The sequence below is a fragment of the Furipterus horrens genome, unplaced genomic scaffold, assembly GCF_987537825.1.
Source record: "Furipterus horrens unplaced genomic scaffold, mFurHor1.1.pri manual_scaffold_7, whole genome shotgun sequence".
In the NCBI taxonomy this organism is placed as follows: domain Eukaryota; kingdom Metazoa; phylum Chordata; class Mammalia; order Chiroptera; family Furipteridae; genus Furipterus; species Furipterus horrens.
This window is the reverse complement of record NW_028327177.1, coordinates 102212272-102232058: the sequence shown is the minus strand read 5'-3', so window position 1 is coordinate 102232058 and position 19787 is coordinate 102212272. Positions and strand designations below refer to the sequence as shown.

The 19787-nt window shown below is 44.2% G+C and overlaps 1 protein-coding gene across 1 annotated transcript in view; it reads left to right on the top strand.

The window, feature by feature from the left end:
• The window catches only part of SRGAP3 (SLIT-ROBO Rho GTPase activating protein 3), a 248754-nt gene that overhangs the window by 151088 nt on the left and 77879 nt on the right, over nt 1–19787 (top strand). Inside the window, exon 4 of the mRNA XM_090284101.1 lies at nt 11579–11641. Coding sequence (XP_090140227.1) covers nt 11579–11641 — 63 coding nt within the window. The remainder of the gene's footprint in view (nt 1–11578; nt 11642–19787) is intronic.

The following is a 19787-nucleotide window of genomic DNA, read 5'->3' as shown; positions in this document are numbered from 1 at the left end:
GATCAGGGGAAGGTAGAGTATTTCATAAATGGGGTTGATTACATTGGTTGGTCATCCTTGTCTTGTTATTTCATAAAGGATTTTATGCACACTCACACCACGCCTGTATTTTTTTCATATGGAAAAAATATAAGACCTTAACTTTAGTTCACAAAAATCTGATCTAGATGGATTAAAGTGCTAAAGATAAAAAGCAAAACTTCAAAACTTTTGAAAGAAAATATGAAAGATTATATTTAAAATCTTGGGGGTAGAAAAAGAAACATAGGCACACATGCTCCTGACTGGTGGTGCACCTGACTCTGCAGACTTGTGAATAAATGCCTCGCTTTGCTGCTCAAAAAAAGAAAGAAAGAAAAAAAAAAAAGAAACATAAAAAGAATGTAGTATTTCTGCTAAAAAAAAAATAAGAAAAATATTAATAAATTTTATTATATAAAACTAATACAATCTTACTACAATAATAAATGCAGATGAGACAATATATTTGGCATGTACAAAATTAATAAAAGGCTAATACTGAGAATATAGAATCAGTTCTCTCAAATTAATAAGAAAGGGACAAACAACTCAATAGAAACATAGGTAAAATATATAAATGGGTCACAGAAAACTATTTTTAAATAGTTAAAAATATACGGATAGATGTTCATAATTACTGGTAATAAGGAGAGTTTAAAATAAAAGGAGGTACAGTTTGAGTCCCATTGGTTTGGTAAAGCAATCCTACATGCTGGCAAGAATGTGGAGCAGTAGGGGCTCTCAGATCCTCCTAATAAACCTGTAAGTTTGTCCAGCCCCTTTGAGAATAGTTGGGCAGTGTCTAGTAACAATGAAGTGAAGGAAGAGGTACATATCCTATGATCCAACAATTTCACTCCTAAGTGTAGCTTAAAGATATTCGAGTTTATCTGCATACACACAGGCCTTGTACAAGGATATTTGCTGCAGAAGTGTTTGTAATAAAGAAACAAAGAGAAATCACCTAAATGTCCATCATGAGGGAATAGTTAAGTAAGTGATGTTTCATCATACAATGGAACTAGATCTACATGTATAAATGTGGGTAAAACTTGAAAGATAATGTTGGGCAAAAAAAAGAAAAAACAAAAACAAAAACAAAGATCACTATGATATTTTAATAGAATTTAAAACATAAATTACTAGTTCATATTGTTAGATGCCTGTCTGACACAGAGCTATCCACATGTGGACTGTGTAAGAATACAGCTTCAGAATAGTAATTGAGGTATGAGGGAGGAAGAAGGGTGACAAAGAACACTTCAGCTGTAACTATTTTGCTTTCTAAGAGTAATTTTGAAGCAAAACTGGGAAAATCTTAATAGTTCTAATTTGAGTGGCAGGTTCTTGGATGTTTGTTATTGTTCCCTTGACTCTTCTGCATGTTTCAATATTGGAGATATTTAATACTTAGATATTTAAATACTGGGGAACTGAAATTATAAAGGGAGGGGAGGCGAAGACAGATCAAAGAGGCCCTTGGGTGTCAGAATGAGAATCTGGGCTTTATTTTCTATACATTGGAGAACCATTGCAGGTTCTTGAATAGGGAGTGACATGATCAGAGCCAAGTTTAAGGATGATTAACTTGGTGTATCTGATGGCTTTGAAAAGAGATGCTGGACTCAGAGAGTAGTTACATTTTATTAATCGTCGTCGTCGTCGTCGTCGTCGGCAGCCGTCCGTCTCGAGAGACGATGGTGTAGCTTCTTAAGAGTCTATCTGCACCGCCGAGAATGGCTGTGCAGTCCAACTCGGGAGTGACACGGTATCTGTCTCCTCCCGTGTTGAATCGACATCTTGCGATGACGCTGGAGTGTCCCCTCCAGTGAAGCTGAAGCTACAGAGCCTGGGCAGGGTGATATGGAGGGTCTGCTGTTGCCCATGCAGCAGACCCCCCCTCTCTTCGCAGCTGAAGGGTCCAAGGGAAAGACGGAGTCAATACAGCTTGGCTTCAGGTGCGCCGCAGGAGTTGCCGGTGTTGACTACAACGTCAAACCGCCTTAGGGACTCCGGCTCCGGATTTTCTGTCGGGGTTTACTCCCTTAGCCTTTCCCTGAAGAGGTATGCCGCAAGGCAGCGGAGGTTTTTTGGAGTCAGAGTTTTCCTTCTCTGATGTGCCCTGACTGGAAGATCGAACCAGCGACACTTAGCTCGCAGGCCAACGCTCAATCCACTGAGCCAAACCAGCCAGGGTACATTTTATTAATACATATACACTAATGTATAGATTAGTGAGGAAGATAGTACAAGACTGGAACAGGGAGGTTGATATGGGAATATAGAGAAAGGAAAGGATAGATGAATGGTGATTAGATGAGTGGATGAATGAGTGGATAGGTGGGTACATGGGTGGGTGGGTGGATGGATGGATAGATGAGTAGATAGGTAGATGCGTGAGTGGGTGAGTGAGTGGGAAGGTGGTAGATAGATGGGTGGATACATGGCTACAGACATTTTTGAAATGCCAGTGCAATCCTCATTATATCCTATTCACAAACAATGCAAATGAAATTAAAGATCATATTATAAAATGACAAGGAGTTTAAAGAGATGTCTCAGGTCAGTGATTCAACAATGTGATCAATAATGCTTTAATCCAACAAGTAAGCCAGACAACATCCATATTCACCTTGAAGATAATATAGAGGGGAGAAAACAGCTCAGAACTGAGTGGCTTCAGGTTTTTGTAGACATTGATTTTTAGGAAGACAGCTTTGTCATGTTCCCCAGGACGTACAGACAACCAGCCATCCCATGTACCTTTCACTCCTTATCTGTAAGAGATTCATGGCAAAAACCAAACCAAAACAAAACAAAAAAACCCCACCAAAACAACGACAACAACAACAAAAACCATAGGCTGACATCAGGACATAGTCAAGCAAGATTCTCCTGAGTATGAGCTGCTTCAGCAGAGACTGAGCCCAGAAGTCCACACCATCTTCTTCAGCCTTGGCCTGGAAGGAAGAAGGAGGGGCCAGAATTTGGTCACATTCAGGAAATTCTGCAAAATGGCACCGAGCACTCTGTCATTTGATATTTATGACAATCTAAAGCAGACCCTTGTAAATATCAGTATGCTTTTAATGCTAAGGCAGAAGAGTATACATGTCTTATAGTTATCTTGGAGTATTTGGGAAAAAAATTCTAAAGGCGTGTAGAGTGTTGGCTCTCCCGATGGGGGCAACAGAGTGGAAGGTTGAGAGAATCATATTTACCAGCTCTATGATCTTGGGCAAGTTACTCACCCGTCCTGAGCCCTGGTGTCCTGACCTTTGAAGTGGGGTTCATGATAGTGCCTCCCATGAAGGGGCTGATATTAGGTTTACATGAGGTATTATCAGTAAAGCAGTTATCATTGTGCCTGGCAAATGCTAGGATATCAAGAAACAATAGCTATTATTGTTGTTATTAAGTATTAAGATATGTATTATTATTCGTACTAGTACCAAGCATTATTATTAACAATGATAAGAAGGGAGAGGAGCAAGAACAGGGAAAGGAAGATGGTGGGAGGACAGGGGAGGAGTAGCAAGGGTCCAGATGGAAAGTGGGGCAGAGTGATGCTGGGAGGCAAGGAGTGGTGACGTGACAGAGTGTAGGCAGTTATTGCCAAGCTAGGACGCAGCCAGGAGAAACAGTCAGCCAGAGCTGTCCAAGCTGCCATGCTCAGGATAGGCCGACCTTTCAGGACGGACTGGAGAAGCCCCATTCCTCTGAGACACGCCTTTAAAGCCTTTGCTTCGGAAATGAAAACACAATTGCTTTGGGAGATGGCCAGTGCTTACATACACCAGATACTTAAATAGGGAACATCTGTGGGTCTCCAGTTCTGTTATTTGTTGAGAAAACAAGCTGGAGTGCAAAAAAGTGGTAGGATTTAGAACTGCAAGAGTGAGAAGTTTTTGTTTTTATTTAGTTTTGCTAGTTTGTTTGCTTCCCATTGTTTGTTTAGAACCCCAGAACTGGGAAAACCGTGGAATGTCCTCAAAGGTCACCCTATATGAGGATGTCTAGTGAGAAAAGAGAGACAGGCCTTGCTGTAGCAGGGTCTGGTGAGATGGAAGAGAGGCCTGGAGGCCCCACATGGGTAACTGGAGATAGAAGAAGGCTCCACCTTACTTCTTGAATTAAAATTTTCTAAACGATTGTTTCAAATGGTCCCCTTTGGAGAAGTGAACAGGGAGTCTTGTCATTAAAACAAAACACTTTTGCTCTGACTGGTGTGGCTCAGTTGGTTGGGCATCGTCTCACAAAGAGAGAAAGATTGCTGGGTGGGTTTCCAGTCAGGCACATGCCAGGGTTGTGGGTTCAGTCCTTGGTCAGGGCACATACAGGAGGCAACTGATCGCTGTTTCTCTACCTCTCTTTCTCCCTCTCTTCCCCTCTCTCTAAAAATTAATAAATGAAATCTTAAAAAAGAAAAAATAACATTTTACGACAGCAGTATTTTCTAGACATGAACAGTGACTTTAGCCACAGGAATTATTCACTTTTAAGTTCATTTGAGGGAGACAGAGACATGCCCTTTACTAATAAAACTTTTCAAATACAGCTCATAAAGCCCTCGGACCTATAGTAATAGTTTTGAGGGTTTTTCCTTAAAGACGTGATTAACCCTGTACTGAAAACTAAAGTGACACATTGCAAGATTTTCATGGTGAAGAAATTTGTTTCTCTCAGGAATCGTTGTGTCCGCTGGTCCCACTTGACGTCACTGTGGGTTTTGCGCACAGGCATTCATAGAGCTCCTTCTGTATGCAAGTCTTCATGAACTGCACTCTGGGAAGCCAGGGCCCCAGCCTTTAAGGAGCTTATGCGCCCTCTGCGTGGTTGGAACTTGGTCCTTTTGCAGGAAGTGTGTGAAAGCTGGTGCATGGTGGAGGGTTTTCAGAAGGCTGTCTCACTTTTATGGTCATTTTGGTACGTATTTTCACACTGATATAAGCACATATTACACCAGTGTTCTTTCCAATAAGAAAAAATGAAAATTTGCTGGATCCCATAAGCTGGAAAAGTCCAGAGGTAAATCTTATGTAGGTACATCTAGACCCAGGACTCTAATGCTGCTGTCAAGGCCCTGATACCCCTTTTGTTGTTGGGCAGCCCAAGATCCCTGACACCGTAGCATAGTGACTTCAGAGGAGAGATGTATGAGGATGTGGTTATTAGAAAGCTCTCAGGGAAGAATCTTATTGGCTCAGCCTGGAACACGTTTTCATCTCTGACCCAATCACTAGACACAAGGAGCCAGCGCACTCTGGTCACACTGGGTCCCATGCCCAATGGACCATCTTCTGTGATCAGGCAAGCAAGGATCAGTCTCATCATATCTCATGGCATGTTACCAGAAGGAGGAAGGGAGAAGTCAGAGGTGGCCATTATGGCTGATTAATTCCTAACAGGGCAGGCAAAGGACAACTAGACATGGGGCAAGGGGCAAGGATGAAGATTTCTGCACAGGTGGTGAGAAAGTTAATTGGGCAGGTAGGCAGTATCCAGAGGGCATGTCTTCTTTCACACCTTCCTTGTGGCCTGAACTCATCTCTATTACAGCATTTCAAGGGCTTATTTCACCTGTGTGCCTGCATAGTATGCTAGGCCCTGATAAAGCAAACCACAGAAAGGCATTCCAAGGGCCAGCTTCAGAGTCAGACCAACTAAAAGCTGAATCCTGGCTCTGCCACTTCCTATCTGTGCAACCTGGGGCTAATTGCTCAACTAATTATTCTCTTCCTACCTCCTGCCTTCTGAGCCTCCGGCTATCATCTGTCAAGTGGGCATAATATTAACACCTACCTTAAAGGTTTAAATAAGATAATGTATGGAAGTGACTTAGGACAGTATTCAGCAAATGGGAAGTACTCCATAGATGCTGGCTGCAATCGATAGAACTGGAGCCTGTGTTCTCATTCAGCTTTGTGTCTTTGGTGCCTAGTTGAAGCTGGTATCTAGTAGGTTTCAGTAAATGCTTGTGTAAACTGAATCAAAAACTGGTCAGGAATGGGCCACAGAGGTACAAGAGGAGGATGAGTTCAGGGAGCAGTGGGATTCTATGCAGGCTATGCTGTTGGGGTCCATGGGGGAACCTGGAGGCTTGGTCTCAAAAAGTGGACTCTTCAGTGGTTCTCAAAGCTCGGATACGAGGGGACGCTGGTTCAAAAGGCATTCTCACAGGTTCTGATTTGGCAGGTGTGTGATGGCTGTCCTTAACGGTGCCAAAGGATTCAGACAGTCATCCCCTGTGACACCCTACTGGTTTCTGGGTCATAAACTCAAATCTCCTTATGGGCCAGATGAGTGATGTGGACGAGTGGAGGGAGATGCTAGGCACTGTGGAGAGCACAAACCCTATCCAAAAGAGCCGTCATGCTGGATGTGGAGGCCCAGTACTGCTGGATATTGTAGTTTTTCAGAAGAAGCTAAAAATCTGCACATATAAGGGGAATTTCCTGATTTTTAAAAACTGGGGAAAGAATTAGATTATCTGAAAACACCCAATAGCCAACTAAAACATGTCTGCAGGCCAGAGAAACTGCCACTTGGAGCTCTTGGTCTAGGGCAATGGTTCTCACCCAGAGTGATTTTGTCCCCCAGGGGCCATTTGGCCATGTCTGAAGATAACTCTTTTTGTCACAACTTGGGGTGGGGCTGGCGAATGCTACTGGCATCTAGTGGTTAGAGTCCAGGGATGACGCTAGACATCTTACGGTGCCCAGGACAGCCCCCACCCCCATTAAAGCATTAGTTGTGGGCCACCTGCCACCTGGTTTTACAGACTTACTGGGGTCATGCAAACAGCACTGAACCCTTCCAACCTCAAAGAACCACAGTTGCATGGCTGAGCCCTCCTTAGTCCAATGTAATCATTTTGTATAGTCCACACACTTCCCGTGCATGAAGGAAGCAGCCTGACACCCCTGACCTCTGCAGGCATGAAAGTCATGTGAGAAATGCGAACAAAGAGTGCTAATATGTTGCCACTTGGTCCCCAAGGACTGGGTGTGATGGTCTGCTGGAGATTATCAGAGTTTTGGCCTCCTGTTCCTGGTGGAATGTTTGGTTTGGGTTCCTCATTCAGTAGTTTCTGGAACTGTAGTTGAGAATATTTCCCTTCCAACCAACCCCAACGATAACAAAATAAAATTCCTTTGAGTCCTGTGCAGTTTAGTAACTATTTGCTGAGTACTCGCTCTGTGGCCAGCCCCATGCTTGGTGCTGAGGAGATGAGCAGAGACTCGGGCAGGTTCCATTTGGTGATTTACTGTGCCATTGAGGAAACACACGAGCCAGACCTCCAGATCCTCCCTGTCCAGTCCACCCTCTGTACACATCCCATCTTCATCTTCCTGAAGAAGCACAGCTCTGATCATCATACTTTCCTGCTCAGGAGCCTTTAGGGGTTTCCAGTTCCACTCTGAATGAAGCCTGTGCTCCAGGAGCCTGTGTGACCACGCCCAGCCTCCATTTCAAGTGCACCTTTGCTCTTCGGTTGCTATGCTGCTCTCTTTGCAAACCAAGCTTTGCCTATCCCAGTCTCTGCCTTTGCTCAGGATGTGCCCTCTTCCTAGAATACCGTGTCTGTCTACTCGCGCACGCTGAGGTGGTTCTCTGGTGGTCTCTGCATCCTCTTCATCACTTCATCCCACACCCCCTCATTTTTTACTCTTTTGTGGCCCTTCCTACCTCCTGATTTAGAATTGTTTGGTTCTTGACTCTTAATCCTGCCAAACCGGGAGGTCCTTAAGGGACAACTTAATAAAAAATTCAAATTGAACTTCCTTTTTTGGGCAACCTCCTAGCCTGGTCCCTGGCATCAAGGGATAGCAGTTCAGCCTGTACTACTATTTCCCAAGCTCTTCACTGATGCCAGGTGCGGCCATATGTGTTATCTCTTTTCATCTTCATAGGGACTCCATGACACCCGCGACATCACCCCACTTTTACAGATAAGGAAACTAAGGCTTAGAGGAACTGTCACTTCATTTGTTTATAGACTTATTCAATAAATGCGTACCCGCTATGCTACAGTCTCTGTGGCATTGCAGGGAGGGCAGGAGAAGCAAGATATTGCTGATTGGGTGCCCTGGGGAGCCAACTTTGACATCTGTATTTAGCATCTAGCAAAGTAACTAGGAATCGTTCTTGGGATCCACATCTGGGGAGGGGAGGGGAGGGGAGAAAGCGTGGTGAAGTCGAGCCATGACACCTCACTGGAAGTCATAGCCAGCCCGACGGTTGCTCTACAGGTGGAGCAGCATTTCAGCACCATCCAGGTTGAGACAGGAAGGCAGGCCCCTATCCCCCACACAGATCCATCTTTGGATGAGTCGTCAGTCTTTTGGAGGTAGGTCACCTTCTCCTCTGAGGCTGTCCCTGGAGGGTGCTCTTGGCTAGGGGTGGTCGGCTGCCAGCCTTCCTGGCAACTGGGGGAGCTGAGAATCTACCACCAGAGAGAAAGATGTTTTCCTCTCGTGGGGTTTACGTACAAGTGGGGGAAACAAATGGCAAATGAATAAGTAAACAAGCACTCTCATTACACTTCCCTTTATAGGTGTAAAGAAGGACAGTAATAGGTGTTATTTTGCAGATGGAGTAACTGATGTCCTGAAAGGGTAAATGGTTTAAACCTCTGTCTCCAGTTCCTGTCTCTGTGGCTCTGAAATTCAGCCCTGTCTGCGCTCTGATCAGGCCAGTCAGTGCTAGTTGCCCAGAGCCTTTGAAGTCCAGCTGAAGAGCTAGATCTTGATCCTGTAGGCTGTTAGGAAACTTTGGAAGGACACAGTGAAATACATTTCTAGGAAATTACACGGGCACAGGCATGCAGAATCGGGGCATGAGTCGGGGACTTGGTGAGGAGCAGCTCCGGTAGTCTGGGTCCTGCAGTGACGACACGCTTGTTCTGGGGCTGGGAGTGGGTGATCTGTCTTTTAGGACACTTTTGGCTCCAAGTGACAACCGCAGCTTACAGCTGCTTAACCAATAAAGCCACAGAAGTGGAAGTTCACTGGGAGACAGGCTTTGGGTTCAGTTCAACCAATTTCTCAGGAAGTCATTAAGGAGCCAGGATTTTTTTTTTTTTTTTTTTGTTCTGCCATCCAAGGCTGCTTCCTTGTATGTTCCTAAGATGTCTGCTGGCAGCAGCTGTGGCTCAAAGAAAAGCTAAAACTTTCCTCTTAACCGTGCAAGTCCTTTTCTTCCGTTCAGTTAAGTCTCATATCTCTGGGCTAACAACACATCAGAATCTATCATCTCAAGTTGGGGTGGGGTCAATGTCCTTGGAAGAAGTTAGCTGGAGGGTTGAATGCAGAGCCAAATTCACAGCTCGATTAGGAAGCAGGAAGGGCAAGAAAGATGGCTGCTGGGGAGGGAACCAGCATCACCTGCTGCTGAGAACACAGGACGGGGCAGTTAGAAGGCAGGACAGCGACAGAGTGGACTGAGGAAGAGGGATTTTTTTTTGAAGTGTCAAAAATAGTTCCACATTTTCCACTTGCCATGCCTGGGAAGATATTAGCCCATTGACCAAATTCAAGGAGATGGAAGAAAGTTCAGGAGTTTGTTTTTGGGTAATTTGAGTTTGATGTCATGAGGGGACATTCAGACCATACTCCTTACAGCAGCTGAAAATATAGGTCTCTGAGCCTGAGCTCATAGTTGTGCAAGATGGAGCCCAGGGAGAGGGCCATGGAGATGACGGCATGGCTGCCGATCAGCGGGAAGTGGGAGTGGAGTCAGTAGTGCGTGGGGAGCTGGCTAGGGCAGGGGTTGAGAGGGCAAGGCTGGTGGGAATTTTGAAGGCAGGACTCTTCCCAGCAGAACTGCTTCTAGAATTTACCTGACAGGGGTCTCTGCCCATGTTCACAGTGATAGAGTAGAAGGATGTTCACCAGATCATTGTTTGAGATATTAGGAGACTGGAGACAACCTAAATGCCTATCACTAGGCAGCTGGTTAATTAATTATGCTACATCTGGTATACAGAACCCCAAGCAGCTGTCAAAAAAAATGGAGGATACAAGAGCTATGTGGGCTGTGAAGGAAAAATCTCTCAGGTGTATTGTCAGGTAGAAAAAGCAAGCTGCAAGGGTATACATAGAATACTCCCATTTGTGTTTAAAAAAGAACGTATGCTATCCAAATGCATGCTTGTATATCCATAAACTGTTTCTGGAAGGTATTAGAAGAAACTTTGAATAGCAGCTGACTTTGGGCAGGGGTCTGGGAGGCTGGGAGACTTCATGTTTACCTTGCTGGCTGTTAGGGTTCCTTTAACCATGTGCATTTAGTACCTTCAAATAAGTGAGCTCATAAAAATAAATACAGAAGAAACTGGGTCTTGGGTGTCAGAGATGTAGGTGAGACTGAGCGCTTACAGAAGTAAGTCACTGTGGGTGTCAGAGAGTCCAGTCATCGGTGGGGTGAGCATCAAGGGGAGGGGTCACAGGAGAAATGGAGGCACAGACTGAGAATCAGGGAGAATAGAAGGAAATGGGGGTAGCTAATTGGGTTCATTGAACACCCCTGTAGATGCATGGGGGTGGAACTGAAGGTTCCCTGTGAGCTCTGCACAGGAAGTTCTGCTGAGACTCCACTGTGCTTTTGGATTTGGTCCCTTTTCTTTACTCACCGGTGGTGGAGTGAGGTCTAAGCAGATCTCTGGACTCATCCCAGAGCTTTTGCTGTCTGTTAAGAGATCTGGTGTATGCAAGGGCTGCCTTCAGTCAAGTGATTCTTGTCAATTCCAGACCCCGAAGCTGATAGAAAGGCTCTGGGCAAGGAGAAGGAGCCTAGTACTAAGCCTTTCCCGGCTACCGCTGAGTCCAGGGGCTGCTGACTACACTCCAGTTCCCCTTAGAAAGTCCATGCACGTGAGGATATAAAAGCCTCCATAAAGTTCTGCAGTAAGAAAACCTGTCGCACTTTGTTTAACTAGCTTTTCCCAAATGTATTTGGTCACATTTTTTAGTGTGGCACCCTTAGAGCATGCTTTGGGAAGTGTTTCTTTAATTTTTTATCTTATAGATGTGGTAACCAAGTCTTCAAGGCCACATGGCCAGTTGGTGGCATAGTGGAGGTGAGAACCTCAGTCTCCTGTGGGTGTTCCAGAGGGCTGTCTGTTTACCTGTGCTGCTCATGATAAATTGAGATGCTAAGTCAGTATTTCTCAAACTGTGTTCTGTGAAACCCCACTCTCATGAGATGTTAATAAGCATTGAACTAGGGACACATATTTTGGTTACATAAATGTAGGACACACAGAATTAAAGAAAGCTGAACAGGTTTATTGGCTGTGGGGTTTCTCAGAATCTTGAATATGGTGATGTCTCTGTGAATTACCAAGTAGGGCTCCCCAACTTATACAGCCAGGGGAGACTTTATTTCATGGACACAAGTTTAGGAATTCAAGTCTAATCATGAGGTTTATGTTGATTTCTGCTGCCCTCCCCTCCCCACCCCACCCCAAGCATTCCTGCCTTTACTGTGTTGAAAAGGAAATTTAATGCAACTATCCACCTTCTCCCTCTCTGACATCTGCTCTTTCGTATTCCAGAGCAAGGAGATTGGCCTGCAGATGCACGAGGAGCTCCTGAAGGTCACCAATGAGCTCTACACAGTAAGTCCTGCTCAGCCTCTGCTGCCATTGGAGATGGGGCCTCCTTTCTGCAGTGCTCAGGGCTGGAGGGAAGCTAACCAGAAGTCTTAGAGGATCCTGGGCCTCTTTGCTGTGCCGTGTGCCTGAGTGACAGTGGGTCATTATGGTGGGATGTAATGATTTGCAACTCCAGCTTCTCATTCTGTATGTCTAGGGTGGGACCCTGGGCATGTTTACTCTATAAAAGTTCCAGCTGTGGGAATGTGTTACCTACCAAAGCAGAAGACACAAAGTTCAGTTGGTGGGACCATGGACACAGAAGCTCCCGAGGAAGGAGTGTGGGTTTGGAGTCAGGTAGGACAGGCTGAACCCGAGCCTGCTCCTTGCTGACTGTGGGATCTTAGGCATGCACGTAGCTTGTGTGTGCTCAGTATTCTCATCTACAATATGGAGCGCCGGTCGGGGACCACAGGAGGTGATGGGGGTGAGCATGCCTTGCCATCTGCAGGACATAATTTCAAAACACCACAATTTGGCCAAGAACTGACCTTGCTCCCTGCTTGGAGATAAAAATCTAACTGGACTGGGGATGAGGGTTAAAATCCAAGAAGGTGAGTGAATGGAGAACAGTGGTTATGGTGCTGGAATTACTTGGTGGGTGGTGCAGCAAGACTTCAGACCAGATTTGTCTGTAATCAGTTTGCTGTGCTGCGATTCTACGTTACCTCTCCTGCTGAGAATTCTTTCTCTTCCTTTATTCTCCTCTGCTTCTTAAATTCCCACCCATTCAAAGTGGCAAACTCAAAACTCACCCTTGATCACAAAAGCTCACCTGGAGACATCACTTTTCTGAACTCTTAATTAATCTCTTGTACATGCACACACTCTCCCTCTCATTTCTTCACTCACCAAATGTGTATTGATTGCCGACTGCAGCCCCCACAGGCTCATGGTCTCTCCCAGGCTACACACCCAGCACATACTATGCTCTGCCTTGGGCTGCTGCATCATCCTTTCACACGCTTCACTCTTGTCTCCCTGCCCTCCCTCCCTTCTCTGCTTCAATAAGCACCCTGGGAACACCAGGGATGTGTAAGACACTTCAAAGACCATTTCCTGAAATGTTCACAGCCTGCCGCTGTGTCTCTTGCAGCGCTGGGTCCACAGCAGGAAGCTCCACCTGCTTGAATTTAACTGAATTTCTGGTAACTCCTGAAGACTCAGTGTGCAGTCAACAAATGACCTGGGGAGGGGGTTGATGTTGGCACCCCAGGGCTCTCACTCTTCTGCAGCAAGCGGCACCTCCAAAGTACCAGATCAAAGGCAACAGAACAGTACCTCCTCGCCTTTGTTTTATTCCCTCCCTCCCTTTTCCTCCCTCTTTCCTTTCCTCCTGCCTTCTTCCCATCTGTCTGTCCACCCACTCTCTGAGAGAGAGTCAGCCTCTCTCCCTCTTTTGGTTTTGTTTTCCTCTGTGCTGCTTTCGTGATCAGGCAGGCTTGTTCCAGGTGGTCACACAGACTATCTCCCCGCCCAGCCCCACTGCGCGCTCAATTCCTATCGGCTTAGCGCCCTCTAGTGGAAGGAGGACATGCCCTTCCCAGGGTTTCCAGTCAAACTCAAGGCTGTCTCTCTTTGACTTGGCAGGAATCATGAGATCCGGTCCACGTGGCCCCATGAACATATTACTAATAGGCCAGGCCTGGATCTCACACCCACTCCCAGGATTGGAGAGCAGTGTCAGTTTCCCATCAACCACATGGACTGAGAATGGGGAGGGGAATTTGGGGGCGTTCCTCAAAGAAAATCAGGAAGCTGTTCTAGAGGGAGAACTAGATGATCCTAGTCAGAGAAAAACAACAGATGTCCACTCAAGAGTAGCTGGGGGAGAATAAAGAATTAGCTCCATTGGCTAGTGCTCAAACAAGCCCCTGCTCCTCAAACCTGTTTGGCTCCTGCTCCTTCTGGGCTTAATGCTCACATGCTCCCTTTGTCTGGAATTTTCTAACCCCCAATCCCCCTCCATGCCCTGTTCACCCAGCTAACTGCTACTCTTCTTCAAGGTTCAGTTTAGATGTCACTTCCCCCAGGAAGCCTTTCTTTAGTGCCCTGTACTTCCCTCATCATAGCACTTATCACACCACGTGATAATCACCTATATAATCATTGATAATCACCTATATAATCGTGTCCCTACTAGAAGGTGTATTCTGTGAGGGCAGAAACCCTCTCTGTCTTCCACATTGTGGTATTTCTTAGAATAGTACCTAGCACATAATAACCTATTCAATAAAAATGTGATGACTGAAGGGTTAGCTATGCCCCAGCCCAACTCTGTTTACCAGATTGAAAGCAGTAGAACTGTACTTCCCTTATTTTATTCCTCTCCTTCCCTCCCTCTGTCCCTTCCATCCATCCACCCGTCCACCACTCACCTACCCATTCACCCATTCACCCATCTATTTATTCATTCATGCAAACATATATTGATACTTACTGGTTACAAATATCCACTTTAATACAAGGAATATAATCATAAACAAGGTCCTGGCCTTCATGAACTTGAACTTTAGTTGTGATGAGACTGTTTTTAAAGATGCAAAATAAATAAATAAGTTAGTGTTGATAAGTTCTGTGGAGAATGTGTAGGCCACACAGAGTGTGGGTGGTCAGACTGAAATTTAGGGACTTCTTTTTTCCTTCCTGGATGTCCTTGGCATGCCCAACGTCTCACCTACATACCACTCTTTTTATTTATTTATTTATTTACTTTCTATTGTTTTTCAATTACAGTTGTCCCATTTTTTCCCCATTACTCCCCGCCACCTAGCCCACCCCTTCTCTCACAGCCATTCCCCACCCCGTTGTCCATGTCCATGTGTCATTTATACATGTTCTTTGAATAGACCCTTCCCCTACTTATCCCCCTTCCCCCTGATAACTGTTATTCTGTTCCTTGTTCAATTTTGTTCATTTGTTTGTGTTGTTCATTAGTCTCCTGTATCAGGTAATATTATATGGTATTTTTCTTTCATTGCCTGGCTTATTTCACTAAGCATAATTCTCTCTAGTTCTATCCATGTTGTCGCAAATGGCAGGAGTTCCTTCTTTCTTTCTGCTGCATAGTATTCCACTGTGTAAATGCATCACAGTTTTTTAATCCACTCATCTACAGCTGGGCACTTAGGCTGTTTCCAGCACTTGGCTATTGTAAACAGCACTGCTATGAATATAGGGGTGCATAAGTTCTTTTGAATTGGGGTTTCAGGATTCTTTGGGTATAATCCTAGTACTGGAATCCCTGGTTCAAAAGGTAGTTCCATTTTTAGTTTTTTGAAGTAATTCCATACTGTTTTCCATAGTGGCTGCACCAGTCTGCATTCCCACCAACAGTGCACTAGGGTTTCCATTTCTCCACATCCTCGCCACCACTTATTGCTTGTTGAATTATTGATGATGGCTGTTCTGCCTGGTGTAAAGTGGTATCTCATTGTGGTTTTTATTTGCATCTCTCTGATGGCTAGTGATGTTGAGCATTCTTTCATGTGCCTATGGACCTTCTGTGTATCCTTCTTGGAGAAGTGTTTGTTCAGGTCCTTTGCACATTTTTTAATTGGACTGTCTGTCTTCTTGGTGTTGAGATGTATAAGTTCTTTATATATTTTAGAGATCAATCCTTTGTCTGAGGTATCATTGGAAAATATGTTTTCCCATATGGTTGGTTTGCTTTTCATCTTGCTAATGTTTTCTTTTGCTGAGCAGAAACTCTTTAGTTTGATGTAGTCCCATTTGTTTATTCTTTCCTTTATTTCTCTTGCCTTAGGAGATATATCAGTGAAAATATTGCTACATGGGATATCTGAAATTTTCTTGCCTATGTTTTCCTCTAGGACTTTTATGGTGTCACAGCTTATATTTAAGTCTTTGATCCATGTTGAGTTTATTCTGGTGTATGGTGTAAGTTGGTGGTCTAGTTTCATTTTTTTGCATGTCCCTGTCCAGTTCTCCCAGCACCATTTGTTGAAGAGACTCTCCTCACTCCATTTTATGCTCCTTCCCCCTTTGTCAAATATTAGTTGGCCATATAGACCTGGGTTTATTTCTGCGCTCTCTATTCTGTCCCATTGATCTATATTATGTTCTTATGCCAGTACCAGACTGTCTTGATCACAGTGGCTTTCACATACCACTCTTGAATGGCTTAGGGATGGCTGGCCCTGGGGTAGAGAAAGTGCATATGGACTGTATTGCTGAAAACCTGTTTTCTAACAACTGATCCTTATCCTGGCTCAGCATGCTATTTTATTGATATTGTCAACTTCCAAATTGCCTTTGCCTTTTTTTGCATTTAAACAAGCGTCTGAAGGGCTGTGCAGATAATACTTTCCTGTTTTCATGAGCTGAGGATTTGGAAAGGTGTAAAAGACAGAGCGTATACAGCAGAAGACAGTGTGATTACCAGAAAAGACAATGTCCACAGCTAAGAAGGCCTGGATGTCTGACTTGCTGTGTGACTTTGGACAATATACTTGCTGTTTCTGGGCTTTAGTTTCCTTCAATGGTGGGTTAATACACCAAGATTTCTAGAGGGCTTTCCAAGCACCTATGAAACTAATCTGGGTCCAAGAACAGTAGTCTCAACTTCCATATTCCTATGTGTGCTAGACTTGTTCTAAGGGACCCACCTGGTAGGGTCTGGAGGACTAGAGAGGGAACCCCTTCTGGCAGGAAGCCATGTAGGTGCCTCTGAGGGGCCCTTTAGTGATCCTGGGTTGGAGACAGGGCCTCCTGCATTCATCCCTGTTCCCTTCTCAGCCCAACTGTGCTGTCAGCCAGTCACTTTACAGTTGCAATTTATGGAGCACCTTCCTATCTACCTCCCATCTGGTCTTCACCAGGCAGCACAGAGAGGGCAAGCCTCTGCCATGGTCACCCAGCAAGTAGTGGGAGTGGTGGGTCTCAAAACCAGGTCTCCTGGGCCCCTGTGGGGAAGAGGATCCTTTTGTCCCTATTTTGTGCTTTCCTCAGATATAAAGTAGAAATCACATGGTGTCCACCTCATAGGGTGTTTTAAAATTTAGAGAGAGAGGAAGGGAGAGGGAGAAACATCGATCAGTTGCCTCCTGTATGTGCCCTGAGCAGTGATCAAACCCACAGCCTAGGTATGTGCCCTGACCAGGAATTGAACCCTCAACCTTTTGGTGTACGGGACCATGCTCCAATCAACTGAACCATACTGGCCAGAGCCTCACAGGATTTATGTGTGTGTGTCAGAAATAAATGAGTTACTACATGTAAAGACCTGGCAGGTAGTAAGTGCTCTATAAATGTTAGCTGCTATTGTCATTGTCGTTATTGTTATCATAGTGCCTCCCAGGATGGGGATAAGGATGAACTGAAATTCCCCTTGGGGCCAATGAAAACAGAGGCTTGCAAACTCTGGAGTGATAGATAAGTTTAAATATTATTTAACATATCCTGGACTGGCAATATTGAGCAGACTGTTCTAGGCTATTGAAATAAGGACCTTTCATTCTGACTCCTATGTTTTAGTTAATTAAATAAAACAAATGTATTTACCTAGAGAATTCTAAGTATGTCATTAGGCTCATTTCAGAGAGGTCCCCAGGTAAATTCTTTTGTGGCAGATGTTGGACATAAGTAACCTTGGGTGATCCAGTTCACTGATATTCTTGGGATCAGGAATTAACCAATTGAATCACATACCATGCGGCTCCAGCGTCGTCCAGACTGTGTTCTCCAAACATGGGCTTTTTGGAATGCAGTTCAGAGACTGCACAGGGAAGTTTGGCTTGTTGAAGAGCAGGGAGAGTGCTCTGTGGTTCAAGAAGAGCAGAAAACTGGGCAAAGGAAAACGTGAGAACACCCTGCTGGGATGCTGGCCTTGAGTGAGTAGATGGATGTGTGCATGGATGATTGGACAGGAACATGTAACTGCAAATAGAAATGCTCTCTCTTCTCTGAACGACCTAACACAGATGATGGATTTCGTGCTTAGATAAGCAGAGCTCCACAACTCAAGTAGGAAAAATGGATGTAGCACGAATGATTTCGAACCCGGAAAGGGTGGGGTCTGGAAATGAACTTCACCAGCATCGTGGTGGACCAGTGGAGTCTGTAACGTGGAGGGATATTTAGAGAAAATCTTTAAGAAGGGGAAAGGCAGGGGCCCTGGAGACAGACTTGAGCAGGCATTCCCGACTCTTACCTGCATTACGTTCCTGGAGCCATGGCATAAAGGAGATGGTTGAAAATAGGCAACTGCTTTGGTTATCTATAAGCCTGCAGTCCTTCCTTTTGGCCACTAGATGTCAAGAACGCATAGGTCCAGCAGGCTTTCTGGTCCCTTGAGTTTGGAAATACAGTAGCCCCTCTCTATATTACGGTTCACTTATCACGTCCTCATCGTATTGTGGGACTTCTAAAAATATCATATTTAATTATTAACCGTGGGTTTTTTGCTATATTGCGGGATTTTGCGGCACTGTATATGTATGTGGTTTAAGTTATGTAGGTTTAAGAGTGTAGAATATGTTTAAGAACATAAGGAGTGTTTATAAAAGTATGGAAAAGGTTAATAAGGGAGTGGGAAAGGTTAATAAGGGACTGGGAACAGTTTATAAGTGTGTGGGAGGGTTTACAAAGCCTTAAAATATATATAAATACTAAAATAAATGTAAGGTTTCTACTTCACTGATTTTCACCTATCACGGGGGTGGGGGTGGGGGCTAGAAGGTAATACCTGCGATAAGTGAGGGAATATTGTATGCTCAGTGTAACTGGCATAAGGAGTGGATGAAATCAGCAAGAAGGGGCTCTCTAGAGATTTTAGGGCAACTGAAAATAAGTAAAAAATAGGGTAGAATGCAGAGGAGAGGTCTTTTCACCAAGATCCACAAAGAAAAATTGATACCGTTTTTTATTCATTTATTGTTTTGAAATTTTAGGTTTTCAGGTTGAAAGGAGGGAGAAGCATGGTAGAGAATAATTTTTTTCACAATAGTTGATGTTCTCTAGGGTTTGCAAACATTTTTTGCAGTCAAATAAGCTCAAGGTTCTCAAACCCTCAGCCCAAACAGGGAGGATGATGATAATGGTGATGATAACGGTAGCACGGCTCTTACTGCATGGCAGGTATTGTTCTCAGAATTTTATAAAAATTACCTCGTTAAGTCCTCACAACAAACCTATGAGGTAGGTGCCATTACCCTCATTTTACAGATGAAGAAGGAGGGGTCAGAGGGGTTACCACTTGCCCAAAGTCACACAGCTTGTGAGTAGCAGCATCAGGATGCAGCCCAGACATTTGGGCCTCGAGTCCATATTCTTGCCTACCAAACTCTACAGTAGATGCTGCCGTTGTTGACTCCTAGCTTCTGGCAAAGGGAACTTGCTGAACCACAGATCAATGCTGTGATTTAATGAAAAGAGTCACAGAAGAAATCCTCATTCTGATTAACTTACTTCACAAGACTTCAAATGAGAATGAATAAGGTTATAATGTTGGCCAGTATTTCCTTCCAAGTCCCTGACTTTAAAGATTTGGTTAGGAGGAGCACATCCCATCCCCAGGTGGGAGCCTCTGCCCCATTAGCTGCTATAATTATCCAAACAACAGGAGAGAATGAACAAGGCCCAGGAGTCATGGATTCCAGAATTTCTTGTGTTTCTTAGCATAGAAACTTGATCATAAATTTGACCTTGCAAAGGAAAAGTGTACTTTTAGTTGGGGATGAGGAAACAGTATATTACTCCAAGGCTGCTCAAAATATTCAACTGCTGATAAAATTGTAATAAATTAAGGTAACAATATTATATGTTAGAAAAATGGTGAATTAAAATTCAAAGATCAGATTTCAAATTTGGCTAAATATACACTTACCATATGACTCTCCACTCCACTTTTAGGTATTTACCTAAGAGAAATAAAAACATATTTCACACAAAGAATTGTACATGAATATTTATAGCAACTTTACAAAACTGTAAACAATCCATGTAACTATCAACATAGAATAAATAAATCATGGTTAAGTCATACAACGGAATATTACTCAGCAATAAAAAAGAACTTCTGATACCTGCACCAACATGGGAGAATCTCAAAAAAATTATGCTGAATGAAAAGAGGGCAGACCCAAAAGAG